The 14431-nt window shown below is 38.0% G+C and overlaps 2 protein-coding genes across 5 annotated transcripts in view; one reads left to right on the top strand and one right to left on the bottom strand.

The window, feature by feature from the left end:
• The window catches only part of SCAPER (S-phase cyclin A associated protein in the ER), a 400073-nt gene that overhangs the window by 42973 nt on the left and 342669 nt on the right, over nt 1–14431 (top strand). For all 4 annotated transcript variants that reach the window (XM_027840666.1, XM_027840664.1, XM_027840665.1 and 1 more), the window contains exons 4-5: nt 8314–8384; nt 10725–10922. In XM_027840666.1, coding sequence (XP_027696467.1) covers nt 8314–8384; nt 10725–10922 — 269 coding nt within the window. The remainder of the gene's footprint in view (nt 1–8313; nt 8385–10724; nt 10923–14431) is intronic.
• On the bottom strand, nt 7600–8088 carry LOC114026842 (40S ribosomal protein S13-like; the record flags this gene model as incomplete). Its single annotated transcript, XM_027840597.1, has 1 exon — nt 7600–8088. A coding segment is annotated over one exon (462 nt), but the record flags the coding sequence as incomplete, so codon positions are not given.

The raw sequence follows: 14431 nt of genomic DNA, 5'->3' as shown, positions 1-14431 counted from the left end.
CTTAGCATCAGACTATACAAGTCTTTCCAGGTTTTTCTGAAGTCTGCCTGCTCATCATTGCTTATAGCACAATAGTATTCCATTACATTCATTCCATTCCATTCCATTCCATACACAACTTGTTCAGCCATTCCCCAAATGATGGGCATCTCTTCAATTTCCAATTCTTTGCCACCACAGAAAGAGCTGCCATAAATATTTTTGTACATGTAGTTCCTTTTCCCATTTGTATGATCTCTTTGGGATACAGTGTTAGATGTGCTGTTGCTGGGTCAAATTGTATGCACATTTTCATAGCCCTTTGGGCATAGTTCCAAATTGCTCTCCAGAATGGTTGGATCAGTTCACAACTCCACCAACAATGCATCAGTGTTCCAATTTTCCCACATCTTCTCCAACATTTATCATTTTCCTGTTTTGTCATGTTGGCCAATCTGATAGGTGTGATGTGGTACTTCAGAGTTGTTTTGATTTGCCTTTCTCTAATCAATAGTGATTTAGAACATTTTAAGAAAGCATTTTCTTAAATCAAATACCATGAAGGTTTGGAGAAGAAGTCAAGTTATTGGAACTTTATTTTACCTTTCACTTCCATCGTACATTTAAATTCAAATGTTCTCTCGGATAATATTAAGAAGAATGTTCTTGCTGAGATGAAAGTAGTGTTTTACTTTTTTTAATTTATGACGTGTGTTTTGCAATGAATTTGAACTACTTTCTTTTGAAAATGGAGACTATTAGATTGGATTTTTTACCTTGCATAGTTCAATCTTATTTTACTCTTTTAAAATTATATTTAAGAGGGGATTTCATTGGTTGTAGTGTTCTGGTCTTAAAGGAAATAGGAAATCAAGATGAAACTTTAACATTCATCTGGGATGGTGTTATCTATTTTTAGAAAGGTATTTTGGAGCCATGTCTCTCAGGGTAATAGAGAGGAAATAACATCCCACATCTATACTTTTAAGTCGCTCTGCTCCCTTTTCCTAAACTCTTATTCCCCTCCATCTTTGCCCCAGTCTTCGTGGTCTAGCTCAGTCACCTTGTTACCCACTCGTTCTCCAACTATTGCTGAATGTTTCCCCCACTTCACTTAAATTGTTATCATTTCTGTGCATGCCTTCTGCCCTATGTTAGCAGTAAACTCCTTGGACGACAAGTGTTAGCAAGGAAGGCAAAGGAGGCAGCTGAGCAGGTGGAGGCTGGATCTTGAGCATCAGCAGCCGGTCAACCAGAAGTTGTTAAGGAGCTGAAAGAAACTTCACAGACTGTCTAAGCCTGCCTCCACATTGGAAAGCGGAGTGACTTGTGTAAGGTCACTCATTAAGGCATTGTAAGTGGAATCCAGATGGCCCTGAGGAATGCACTGGCCAGCATGCAGTTCAGAGGTTCCCAAACTTATGTGGCCTACCTCTCCCTCTAAAAAAATTTACTCAGTGCCCCCTGCGGTTAACCCTTAGGTAGGTTAGGTTAACCCTTACTTTTATTCAGCCCCCCAATTGCACTCCAGGCTACTACAACCCCCCTGGATTGTCCCAGTGCCACCTGGGGGCAGCATTGCCCACTTTGGGAACCTGTGAATAGTTGTGTGAATACCAAATCTTTATTTGCTTAAAAGACTATTTTGCAGAGAACTCATACAAAGCAAGCGCTAACATGGAGATCAGAAGAAGCCATACAAGGACTCTCTCAAGGTCTGTCTAAAGAACTTTGGAGTTGATAGTGAGACACGGGAGACACTGGCACAAGACTGCCCAGTATGGTGTGCCCCCATCAAAGAAGGGGTTGTGTTATATGAGCAAAGCAGAATTGCTGTAGCTCAAAAGAAACGTGGGATACGTAAATTTAGAGACTCCACTCCAAATGTTCATGTGAATTATTTGTGCCTCACCTGTGTTAGAGCCTTCCAAGCTCGTGTGGGTCTGGTTAGCCATAGTCAGACACTCTGTACTTTGACCCCAACATAGTGCTGTCATTTTGGTCCTCTTCCACTGAGTGTAGTCAATCCAAGGGAAATAAGGATCTTTAATGAAATAGAGTACTTTTGAGCGTTTCTGATGAAAAAGCCAAAGCTTTGTAGAAACTTTGAAGTTCAAACACAGGAGTTAAGAGAAACATAAAAATTTAAATACAGAATGAGCAAAGATAAAGGACTAAGCTAGGATGAACTGCTTTTATTCTGATACAGGGTGAGGATATGCGTGTCCCCTCTGAACCTTATCAGGATCAGAGAGGGACCCTAATTAAAGGCTTGTGTGTGGTTGCTAAAAAAGAATAATGAATTGGAAGGGGAAGAGGAATAACCTGGTGGGGAGAAAGGAAAAGAAAGTTAGGGAGAATTATCTCGCATAATCAGGGTGAACAAGTACACGTAGAGACAGATGAGAAGGGGGCGAGGGAAGCTGGCTGACACTTGAACCTCACTCTTTCGTCAGTTGTTTGAAGAGGGAAGGATGTGCACACACAGTTGGCTGTAGAAAAATATTTCATTCAGTTGGAAAATAGAAAAGGGGAGAAGGGGGAATTAGGAGGAGGATAGATTAAGGGAATGATTATTCCTAAGCAAAACATACCCTAAGGATGCATGAAAATATTTATAGTTCTTTTTGAGGTAGCAAAATATGAAGATCTGAGAGGGGTGCCCATAATTTGGGAAATGACCAAACAAGTTATGGCAAATAAATGTGATAGAATGCTATTGTGTTATCAGAATTGATGAAGGGGATGGTTTTAGAGAAACCTAAGAAGACATATGAACTCATGCAGCAGGAAAATCTTGGAGAAGAATTTATCCTAAGACAACCATAGAGTAAAGATAAACAATTTTTAAAAAAAATTTTTAGGCAATTGGGGTTAAGTGACTTGCCCAGGGTCACACAGCTAGTAAGTGTTATGTGTCTGAGGCCGGATTTGAACTCAGGTCCTCCTGACTCCAGAGCCAGTGCTCTATCCACTGCACCACCTAGCTGCCCAAGATAAACAATTTTGAAAGAATTAGAAACTCTCCTTAGTTTAATGACTAATCATGATTCCAGAGGACTAATGATGAAACATTTTACTTGTCACCTGATAGGTGAAAGTCTGAGAGCACAGAATGAGGCATATTTAGATATGCACATATGTGCGTATGTATATGTGTGTATGTATACATATTATGTGTATATGTATGTCTGTATGTATATATGTATGTATATATCTACCTGGTTTTTAGGCATGACCAATATGGAAATTTGTTTTGTTTGACTATACATATTTGGAACAAGGATTTTGTTTTTCTTTCCTTCTCAATGAGATGAGAGTGGGGTGTGTGTGAGAAGGGAGAATAGATGAGAAGTTAGTTTTTTGCTGATTTAAAAAAATAAAATATAATTAAAAAATTAAAGAAAATCCAGAGGTCCATTGAGAGGCTATATATAAAGGATATGGCTTTAAAAAAGAACCCAACACATCCTATAGAATGCAATCTTTTTGTATGTTTTAAATTAAAAAGAAAATAAGAACAACTTAAAGAAAAAATTACTTATTTCCAGGATTTTGAGTGTTAAAAGTTCAGAAGAAAAATATTAGAAATAGTAATGTATTTAGGATATATGAGTTAGAATATTTACTGTCCTTTGACAACCTATCACGGATTCTAGTGCCTCTTCTTGTCACTTGATCCCCATTCTCCAAGTGGTATATCTTCTGCTGTCAAAAAGAAGATTAGTAGATGTTAAAGGGAATTTTTTCTTTCTGATTTAATTAGAGGGATAGAAAGAGCCTTTGACTCTGAAAAGGGAGCTTTTAGGGAAAAGATGCTCAAATAAATTTGAGTTGGGAACAAACATAATCCTAGATCCCATAGGGGAGAATACATCCCAAATTGAAACATAATATGCCAATTAGTCTACCCAAAAGTTTTATATATTCAGAGTACCCAAATGTGTTTATAGAAGTTATTATATCCCTAGATATATTATATCTGGCTTTTATCATTAAACTCAGTTGCTTCATCCAATGTCAACAGTGATCTCTTAATTGCTGGAACTCTTAGTCTATTTTTTTCTTTTTTTAAGGGGGTCAGGATTAAGTGACTTGCCCAGGGTCACACAGCCAGTAAGTGTCTGAAGTGGAATTTGAACTCGGGTGCTCCTGACTCCAGGGCCAGTGCTCTATCCACTGTGCCACCTAGCCTCACCCTCTTGGTTTATTCTTAGTTCTCATCCTTTTTGGCCTCTCTGTAGCATTTTACATTGTTGACCATCCACTGTACCTGTTTAACCCCTCCTTTCTGGGTTTCTTTCTTGGTTCTCCTCTTACCTGTCTGATAACTTTTTTCAATCTCTTTTGCTGGACCAACATCCGTGCCTTGCCCACTGTGGTTGAACCCCAAGGCTATGTCCTGGGACCTCTTTCCTATCTGCATTTTCTCACTTGGTGACCTCATTGACTCCCATGGGATTACATTTATGCAGATAACTCCCATATCTATATATCCAGCTCAAGTCCTTCTCCAGAGCTCTTGTCCAGCATCACCAATGGCCTGTTGGAAATTTTGAATTGGAAGTCCCGTAGACATGTCACACTCACAACAGAACTCTGCTCCCCACCCTGCCAAATCCAGTTCTTTTTCGATCATCCCTATTTCTCTCAAGAACACTACCATCTTCCCAAGATCACAACCTTGATGTCATCCTCTCCTCCTCACATTCGCTCATCCCATCCATCTAGTTACCACATCTTGTCTTTTCTGCCTCAGTGGTCTTTAGAGTACATCCCCTTCTGTCCATTCACACAACCTGTCACACAAGTTGATTTCTTAGAAGTTTTAATATGTCTGGGACTTGAACAACACAAAACCTGTAAGTTAAATCACAGAGACTTTAAAAGAAAGAAATATATGATATGGGGCAGCTAGGTGGCTCAGTGGATAGAGTGCGAGGCCTGGAGTCAGGAAGATGTGAGTTTGAATGTGACCTCAGTATTTTACTAGCTATGTGGGCAAGTCACTTAACCCTGCTTGCCTCAGTTTCCTCATCTGTAAAATGAACTGGAAAAAAAAATGGCAAACCCCTCCAGTATCTTTGCCAAGAAAACCCTAAATTGGGTCATGAAGAGTCAGACACGACTGAAATGACTGAGCAACCACGACCAACCACAACAGTAACATATGAAATGTGTCACAAAGAATGAACTGCGCGATTTCTTCCCTTCGGCCTCCCCAAAAGTTTGTCTCTCAGTAATGTTCTTTTCATGGGTGACTTTATACCTAAATAGTCCTGTGCTTTTAACCAATATATTTGGTGAACTAAGTAGGAGAATCTGTAATCCTTTCCTTTTCTAATACTTACCTATCCATGAAAAAAGAAAAATATCAAATCTTTTTAATTAAGCTTTCAATTATGAACTCATTACTGCATGCGTTTTGTGAGTTTGATTTTTTAACTGAGTCATGAAATAGCAAATGGGATCTTCAGCCCAATAAGTATTTTTAAAAAAAGATTCATTTGTGACCTTTGGGCAATAGAGAGGGCAAGGTCTACAAAAATATACTTTATCCCAGTTGCAGAATGGAAGGGATCTTGGAGGTCATCTATTCAGAGTTCTACCCAAAGAAGAAATGCCTCCTCCAGCCTTGCCAAAATACAGATAATTAGCCGTGAATGAACACTTAGAGTGACAGGGAGCTCACTGCATTGATGCAAGCCCTGTCATTGTTGCATAGATCTAATTGTAATATAATAATAATAATAATAATAATAATAATACTTTTCCCATCTTATAGTGGAAAAGAGCCCTGGAATTGGGGTTGGAAAGCTTTAGTTTCTGTGCTGGATCCACCACATAAGTAGTTATGTGACCTTATACAAGTTAACTAATGAAGAGAATAGCTAAGATGGTAAAGTAGGAAGAAGCAGTGCAGTGCAGCTGACCCCACAACCACTGCACAAACGCCAGCCCTCAGCCTGGGCCCAAGCCTGCATTGGAATAAGCAAGACAGGAGGTCCAGACCGAAGGGGAGTCTACAAGTGTGGCCTTCTGACCCTGCAGAGCTTTCTAGCTGACTGACAGTGGCCAAGTCTCATAGCAGTCTGTTGGCGCTCCCACAGTTGTGTTGTTCAGACCCACACCCGGGTCAGAAACAGGCAGAAGCCAGACCATGAGCATTCAGTCTTAGCCCTTGAAGATCGAACTGCTTTGGGTAAACTGAAAGTTTGCAGGTTCTCAGGCTGAGCTGTCCTTAACATCCTAGAATAACACAATAGTCAGTATACTCAGAAAGCAGAACACAAAAGAGGATTAAGCATGGCCTAGACATTTCTTCCAGAAGTGTGCGGAGCCTGGCCTTAACACGATTCCACAGTCAGAAAATAAGTCTGTAAGAATGAGCATAAAAAAATGAAAGGAAGAAGAAGAGGAATACACTGAGTGGGATAAGGGAGAGGCAGATGCATATATATGGGTTTTTTTTTTTAACTTGGCTGATGTGGAAATTTGTTACACTTTTACACATTTGTGACGGGGTATTTTGTTTTTCTTTCTGTTGGTAGCAGGGAGGCTGTGTGGGAAAGAGAAAAGGTAGATCTTTGATAATTGAAAAACATTTTTTGAAAGACTCAAATGAGATGATGTATGTAAAGCACTTTGAAAACCCTGAAGTACTATATAATTTCTAGCTATTATTATTAACAACAAGAATAATTATGCCTTTGTAATAAACCTTAAAGTTCAAGAGTGTAAGACCTCTCTTGACCTATTTTTTTCAGCATATCTCTTGATATTCTCATCTATTTGTTTCTACATGTAAGTTTTATTATATTTTTATCCAGTTGTATAAAAACATTTGGTAATTTGATTAGTATTGGTTAACTATATAATATTTGAAGAGTACTGTCATTTTTATTAATCCTACTCATTTTTGATTGATGAATGGTCCTCCAATTATTTGTTTTTCCTTATTTCTTTCATTGTAGTTTTTAAGATGTCATATATTAATATATATTAACCTACTATATGACTTTATAGTAAATTAATTCCCAGGTATTTGATAATTTTTGTTATTACAAATGGTTTTTTTAATAATTTTTTATCTTTGTCATTAGTAAATAAGAATTCATATGATTTTTGTGGATTAGTCAAGTATCTTGCATCTTTACCAAAAACATCTATTGCTTCCATAATTTATTTTCTTGAGATTACTGGATTTTCTAGATATACTATAGTGTGATTTACAAAAATGATATTGGGGCAGCTAGATGGCGCAGTAGACAGAGCACTGACCTTGGAGTCAGGAAGACCTGAGTTCAAATCCGGTCTCAAATACTTGACACTCATTAGCTATGTGACTCTGGGCAAGTCACTTAACCCCAATTGCCTCACCAAAAAAAAAACAAAAAACCCCACAACAAAATATAAGTAATGATATTTTAACATCTTCTTTTCCAGTGTTAATTTTACTAACGCAGGGCTTCTTAACTTGAAGTCCATGAATTTGTTTTTTAAATGTTTTTATAAATTTATTTCATATAATTTATATCTTTCTTTGTATTTCATCTATTTAAACCGTTATTCTGAGAAAGGAGCCCATTAGTTTTTTTTTTTTTCCAGTTAGATGTGACTTTATTATTTTAGTACATAAACCAAAATTTATGCAACCAGAGCAGAGGCTGTGGATGATTCATATTTCCAATTGGGAGGGAGTACTCTCTTGGCCAGCCGGTGAATTCGGCTCTCGTTCAGAATCAGATGGAATTTAGAATCCTTGTGCTTTCTGTTTCTCTCAAGATGCTTTCGAGCAGCAAAAGCTTTCTTGATCAATGATAAAAGATCTTCAGGAAGAGCAAGGGCAGGTCCCTGGGACTTTAGAATTCTCAGAATTTTGTTGCCAGTTACAAAGCATACTTGTGCCATGCCATGAGAATCCCTCAGGATCACGCCGATCTGGGAGGGCGTCAGGCCCTTCTTGGCCAGCTCGTAGATCTGCTCCTTCCCGTTGTCCGAGGTGAGCGTCAGCCATGTGGGCACACTGCGGCGGTAAGGCAGAGCCGCCTGGAACAGGCCCTTCCCAGGAGTGTGCGATCCATGGTGACAACGATCAGGCAGCGAAAGAGAGCATAGTTTTCACTAGGCTGCCAAGAGAAGTCCATAACCCTTGGCACTAATATCTTTTTTCTCTCTTACTGCAATTTGTAGAATTTCTAATTCTTTATCAAAGAAGTGGTATGAAAATCTTGTTAATGCTGAAGACAGTGAGGAGGTTAAGTCTTTGTATGTCTGAAGGAATTAATTGAAGTGCTTTCTATAAGTGATAACCTTTTTTTTGTTTTCTTGAAGGGAAGTCTAAATGGCAGACTGGTGGAAAATCCAAGAGAACAATTCCGGGCACCCAGAAAACCACTAAACAGGTGCAGTATCAACATTCTACTTCATGCTTTCAACCAGCTCCCTAACGTTATGATATGTGGAGCTAATCATTCAGAAATTACATATTGCATATTGTTTTATGTACAGATTTAAATTTTGATTCAGTTAAGTACATTCCATAAAGTGATGCTCTGAGTTGATGGAGATGAGGATGGATTTTTTAGGGGAAAGGGTACTCTAGTGAGTGCTGTCTTTGCTATAATCATAAATCATAGACCGGGGTGGGGAACCTGTGGCTGCAAGGTCACATGTGGCCCTCTAGGTCCTCAAGTGTGGCCCTTTGACTGAGTCCAGACTGGGATTTGTTCTGTGAAGTTTGCCATAGACTTTTCTTTGAAGACCCTTGGAGATCAGCTGATTCAACCCTTTCATTTTGCAGTTGAGGAAAACTGAAGGGGAAGTGATCTTCCCAAGGTCATGCTCCTAGTAATTGGTAGAGCCAGGAGTAGAACCCATGTTTTGTGACTTCAGTCTGGTCCAGTCAGAAGATGATAGAGTGTCAGTAAGTCAGAACAATGAGAGAACCATGGACAAATAGAGGAAATGCTGTCTAGAAAAAAAATAAGGATATGCCAATTAATTAGAAATAATGGAATGAAGGATAATACTTTGTTGAAATTTAATCTCCAGATTTATGAAGTTTGGTGAGGTGAAGAGATTCTCTGCTAGGACAACGAATTTGTTATGAGGGAGAAGTAGTAGAAGGAAGGAGAACTTGTCTCCATATCATAGGATTTTGCTTTGGGGTTTGATTTTTTTTTTTTTTGGTGGCAGTGGTTCTGGTGTTCTTTGTAGATTCTGTTCTGAAATCAGTAATACGGTTACAAAAGATTCCCTTGTGGAAAGAGGATGTTTGTAATGGATGGGAAACAACATAACACTAGTAGCCTAGGGCTGAAACATGACATTAAAGGGCATAACATCTGTGGTAGATGTTCCTGCAAACTGGGTGTCTTCTGATAACAGACCCAGCTGGCATTGAATATTGCCTATGCTGAAGTAGGTCAGATTTTAATTTTAATTCAGTTTGTAAAGTATTAGTGGAATGATCTGTAGTTGTTTTATATTTAGTGCTGAAATACTAGTTTTGAATTTTCCACTTAGATAACTCAATGGCAGTACATATCATTTCTCTCAGATTAATTTTACTCATTAGTCTGTAAAAATTTTCTGAAATTCTGTAAATAGGAGGTAATTTTGTATTTATGAAAAGGAACTTTTAACTAGGTGATTAAATAATGTTTCATGTATTTTTTAGACATGTGTGAATACAAATTTCAATCCATTATTCAGTTATAGTTGGCTATCTAGGGTTCTTGATTCTAATTATGCTTATAGTTTTTTTTGTGTGTTTCTTTTCTGTCTTCATTGTAGTTTTTACTTATCATGGGGAAAATAGTTTAAGGTGAAGTTAGGGCATTGACTGTACCTGTAGTGTGAATTCTCAATTTTAAATTAAGCAAAGAAATACATTTAATATATACACTTAGTAATTGGTATTAATATTATGGCATTATTTCATTTGAGCCTCGCAGCAGCCCTGAGAGGTATATACTACATGTATTGATATCTTGGTTTCACAGACAAGGGTCATGAGCTTTAGAGAAGTTAAGCGGCTTGTCCAAGATCGTATCACTAGTAAGTGTATGAAGTGGAATTTGATCTCAAACCTTTCTGACTCATACTCAGCTATCTAGGAATCACATTTGTGGATAGAAATCTGTGCCATACTTGGCATAGGTTTGTGATCTGTGGGTATAATCAAAACGGTCAGTCACAGCAGATAAATGCTATTTCCAAGCCCTCTGTGCCTTAGTAGATAATGTTACGAATTGCTATGACTGAAAAATTCACTGTCTTGTTTTGAGAATGCACCTCTCCACATTTAGCTGGTCTGCTGCTTAGATAATAACCAGTCAGTGTCCTGGAAGCATTTCTGCCATGGTAGGAACTTTCAGAGCTTGTGTTACACCAGTTGAGTCTTGGAGAATCCAGGGTCATTCCTGTGCCGTGAGGAATCTTTGGACTTGTGTTCCATTAAATGAGGAACCACATGTGTGACTTTTTATTTTCAAAATATTTTCGGCTATTAAACCTGACTTAAATATGCACCCAATAATATTGGAAATAAAATACTGAATCATAAAACTGCCCTTTTGTTTTATGGCAAGAAACTTTGTTTCAGATAACATAGATGTAATATGGTGCAAGTTGAAAAGGAGAATGTTTTATCTAAAAGTGTTTAAATATGTTAAATGTATATTACATAAAATTAAAATTTCTTGACAATAAAAATGTCTTTTTTTTTAAACTTTCTTTAGAATGCTACGGTAGACTGTAAAATAACATCATCCTCAGTTGGAGATAAACATTTTGAAAAAAGTCCCACTAAAACAAGGCACCCTCGGAAAATTGACCTAAGAGCACGCTACTGGGCATTCCTGTTTGACAATCTTCGACGAGCAGTAGACGAAATCTATGTTACTTGTGAATCAGATCAGAGTGTGGTGGAGTGTAAGGTTCGTGATGAGCTCTAGTGCTCCATTTTAAGTTGTCTTCCCGTGATTGTCTTGATGTTTTTTGAACTAACATTGCCAATACTTCAAATCCATCTCTGTATCTTACTTTGTCCCTTTACTCCCCCCCACACGCATGCACGCACATATGCACGCACGCATACACACGCACACATGCACGTGCGCGCACACACACACGTAATGCCTTTTGGATGTCGCTACTTGTTCTTTTTGGCTTGGTGCAAACCTAGGTGATTGTTCAGTTTCAAATCCTCCCTTCTGATGAAAAGCATATTCATATGATTTTCTGTGTTCAGTGAAAGGTTTTCTGTAAAGCTGTAATGACTTACTGTAAGATGCCATGGATTTGGTTAAACAGCCCCTCCTAGTTTTGTTTTGTTCTGAACCAGTCTTAGCTGCATTCTCCATGTCTGCTGTAGGTGGCACTAGTGGGATTCTGTCTATTTTCACATTCTTTGGTTTCCTGTTCAATGTCTTAATTGTACATTGTACCCTTTGGGCTGAGATAGTTATCACTCTTCTAATTCACTCTGCTGGGAGAAAAAGTGAGATTGATGGCCAAACGTAAACAATGTCTGGGTGGGATGTCATTGTAAGGTGTGTTTTCTAATTTTAGATAACCTTGTGTTTGTAGTGGATGTTAAACAGAGACACAAAGCATAAAAATTCAATTGTGTGACCCTTTTAATAAGTATAAATTATACACCATATTGCTGCATGATGAGTAAAACTATCATAAAAACTGAGAAAAACCAGAACAGTAGATCTTTACGGAAATATTAGAGACAACTTTTCCTTTTACATTAAACATGAATAAAAAGCTCAACCAACTCTGGAAATCATTATGTAGTCTTTGAAATAGGGTCTGAAGTGAACTCACATCTTATCCCAGGAATCTCTTTTTCCTTCTAAATCAAGAACAGCCAAATTAGGTTTGAAATTAGTGTTTAAATATCAAAAGCAGGTTTCAAAATGAACAGTAGCTAAAAGTTTCCAAATTGGTGGCTAAATTACCACAGTTTAATGTTTTCAGTACAGAAAATGTTCAGTACAGAAAAGAAAAATAGTCTGTTTTGGATTGTAATCAGATTCTTGACTTGTAAGGATCTCATCCTCATGACATATAATCAGGTGAACAGTCCCCTGTGTTGTGCTGGCAACACTTCTATCTCGGACAGACACAGCAGATGTACAGTGAGGTGTGGTAGAAGAGAGCAGTCTGGATTGTATTTGGGAAATGGGGCAGTGTTTTTAAGGACTCCTAGCCCTTCCCTTTGGAACAAAAACTCATCTTTTTTTTTTTTTTCTAAAACTTGACTTTTTTTCTTCTTCAATTTTTTAACATTTTTATTTGAAGTTTTGAGTTCCAAATTCTGTTCCTCCCATCTTCTCTTCCCTTCCCCCATCCCCGAGATGGTAAGCAATCAGATATAGGCTATATATGTGAAAATATGTAAAACATTTCAAAAACTCATCTTTTTTAATGTCAATATTCTCCTGATACTATGTGGCTGCAAATTGTGGAATATCTCTTACTGACGTGAGTACCCACATTTATGAAATAACAAACCCATTGATACATCGAAGAATTGAAGTTTGTTATATAATTGGTAGAAAACTAGATCCATTCTTACATTGAGAAAGTTGATTACTATCTTCTTTCCAGATTGCATTGGCCCCACCTGGCATTCTGACCAAACGTGGTGAAGCTTACATGAATAGTTTAGAATCCTAGCACCCCAGAAAGCTGGAGAGGCTGATCTGTAAAATAACCTGGAGACAATTTAGCCTAATCATTTCATTTTGCAGCTGAGGGAGCGGTAGCCCATTGAGAACATTTGACTTGCCAAAATTCACATAGCTCGCATGGCTGTGCTGGGACCTGAACTCAGGTCCCCTGTGACTCCATGTCCAGTGCCCACTTAACTATCACGCTACCTTGGTGAGTCTTAGGGCTAGACCAATATCTAGGATTATTTATCACCCAAACTTGTAAAACTCTTCAGGGTATTTCCAGCCCTTAGCTCAGTTTCTCGCACCTAGTAGGCACTCACCTAATAAGTGCTAGTTAACTGATTGGCTAATTGACTCTTGATTGACCTCATGTATAGTCACCTCTTGCTCAATGAAATGGGCCCGTCTATAGCATGAGAGGCTTCGGGGTCTCGTGGATGGAGGACTGGACTTGGGTCTGAGAAGGCTGTAGTGAATCCTACTTTTAGACCCTTAGCAGCTGGGTAACCCTGGGCCAAGCACTTCAAGTGTCTGAGGCTCCCTTTCATTATTTGTAAAGGAAGGGATAAGAATGCTTTGCCTCAAGCAAAATTGTCTCCAAAGATTCCTCTGGGTTTCATGTTGGTGTTCCAAACAAATGAGAAAGCAATACTTTCTTTGTGGAACATTAGGCTTCTTTGAGACAAAGTGAACTAAGTATAAAACAAAGAAGAATGTATTTTCAGTGCTCTGTACAGATAAGGAGTTGATATCACTGAGGTTAAAATAATACTTTTAGTGAAAATTAGCCATCTTGATTTTCTTTTGGGAAAATTTCCCCTTCACCCCTTTAAAAATAGGGTCTGTAGAAAAATCTTTGTTCTCATTGTAAGTACAACAAAGACATTTCATTTGAAAGGAGCTCAAGCAAATTAGCACTAGGTAATAAGGAAGCCACTGTCATTGGAAAGGGTGGCTTTGCCAGCAGCTGGCATAGCAAACAAGACAGTCTATAGAATTGATTAATCAATAAGCATTTCTTAAGTACCTACTGTGTTTCAGTCTTTAAAGTGCCATATAAATTTCAGTTGTAATTGTTATTAAACAAGGCTCAAGGATAATGTGCAAATAATCATCCTGTAATAATTCTTTCTCCCCTTCCTTTACCATGTTTTTTCTCTCACCAAGTCAAGGCTTCATTCACGAGCTTATCTTTAAGGCTTCATGTTGGCCTCTTATGACTTCTTTCTTCCTTCAAAACTACCCTTAATGTTAATTTTTAGAAAATATTTTTATTATTTTGTTTTTATCATTTTTTTAATTCAAAACCATTTTTTTTCCCTCTTACTGCCTCTCCCCATTTCATCTCCTACCCCTTCCCAAGAAACAAAATGATAACACTTGTGACTAATATATATCATTAAGCAAAGCATATTCTCTCATTGGCCATGTCCAGAAATGCATGCTTTAGTTTGCATTGTAAATTCCTCCCCTCTCTCTCAGGGGGGTGGGTAGCATGCTTCTTTATTCCTCTAGAATCAGAGTTGGCTGTTGCTTTGGTAAAGTTCTCACATCTTTCAAAGTTGTTTTTCTTCTTTGTGTTGTAATGGTATAAATGGTTCTTGTCAGTAAACAAGCATTTATTTGGTGCTTATTATGTGCCATGGACTGTGCTAAGTAAGTTGTACAGACATAAGCAGAGGCAAAAGTCCTTCTTGTAAAGAGATCACATTCTAATGAGTGAGAGACAGCATACAAACCACTCTTTACATGCAAGG

This window comes from Vombatus ursinus, unplaced genomic scaffold (assembly GCF_900497805.2).
Source record: "Vombatus ursinus unplaced genomic scaffold, bare-nosed wombat genome assembly UNPS02014847.1, whole genome shotgun sequence".
NCBI classification, from domain to species: domain Eukaryota; kingdom Metazoa; phylum Chordata; class Mammalia; order Diprotodontia; family Vombatidae; genus Vombatus; species Vombatus ursinus.
This window is presented reverse-complemented; position numbering and strand designations above follow the sequence as displayed.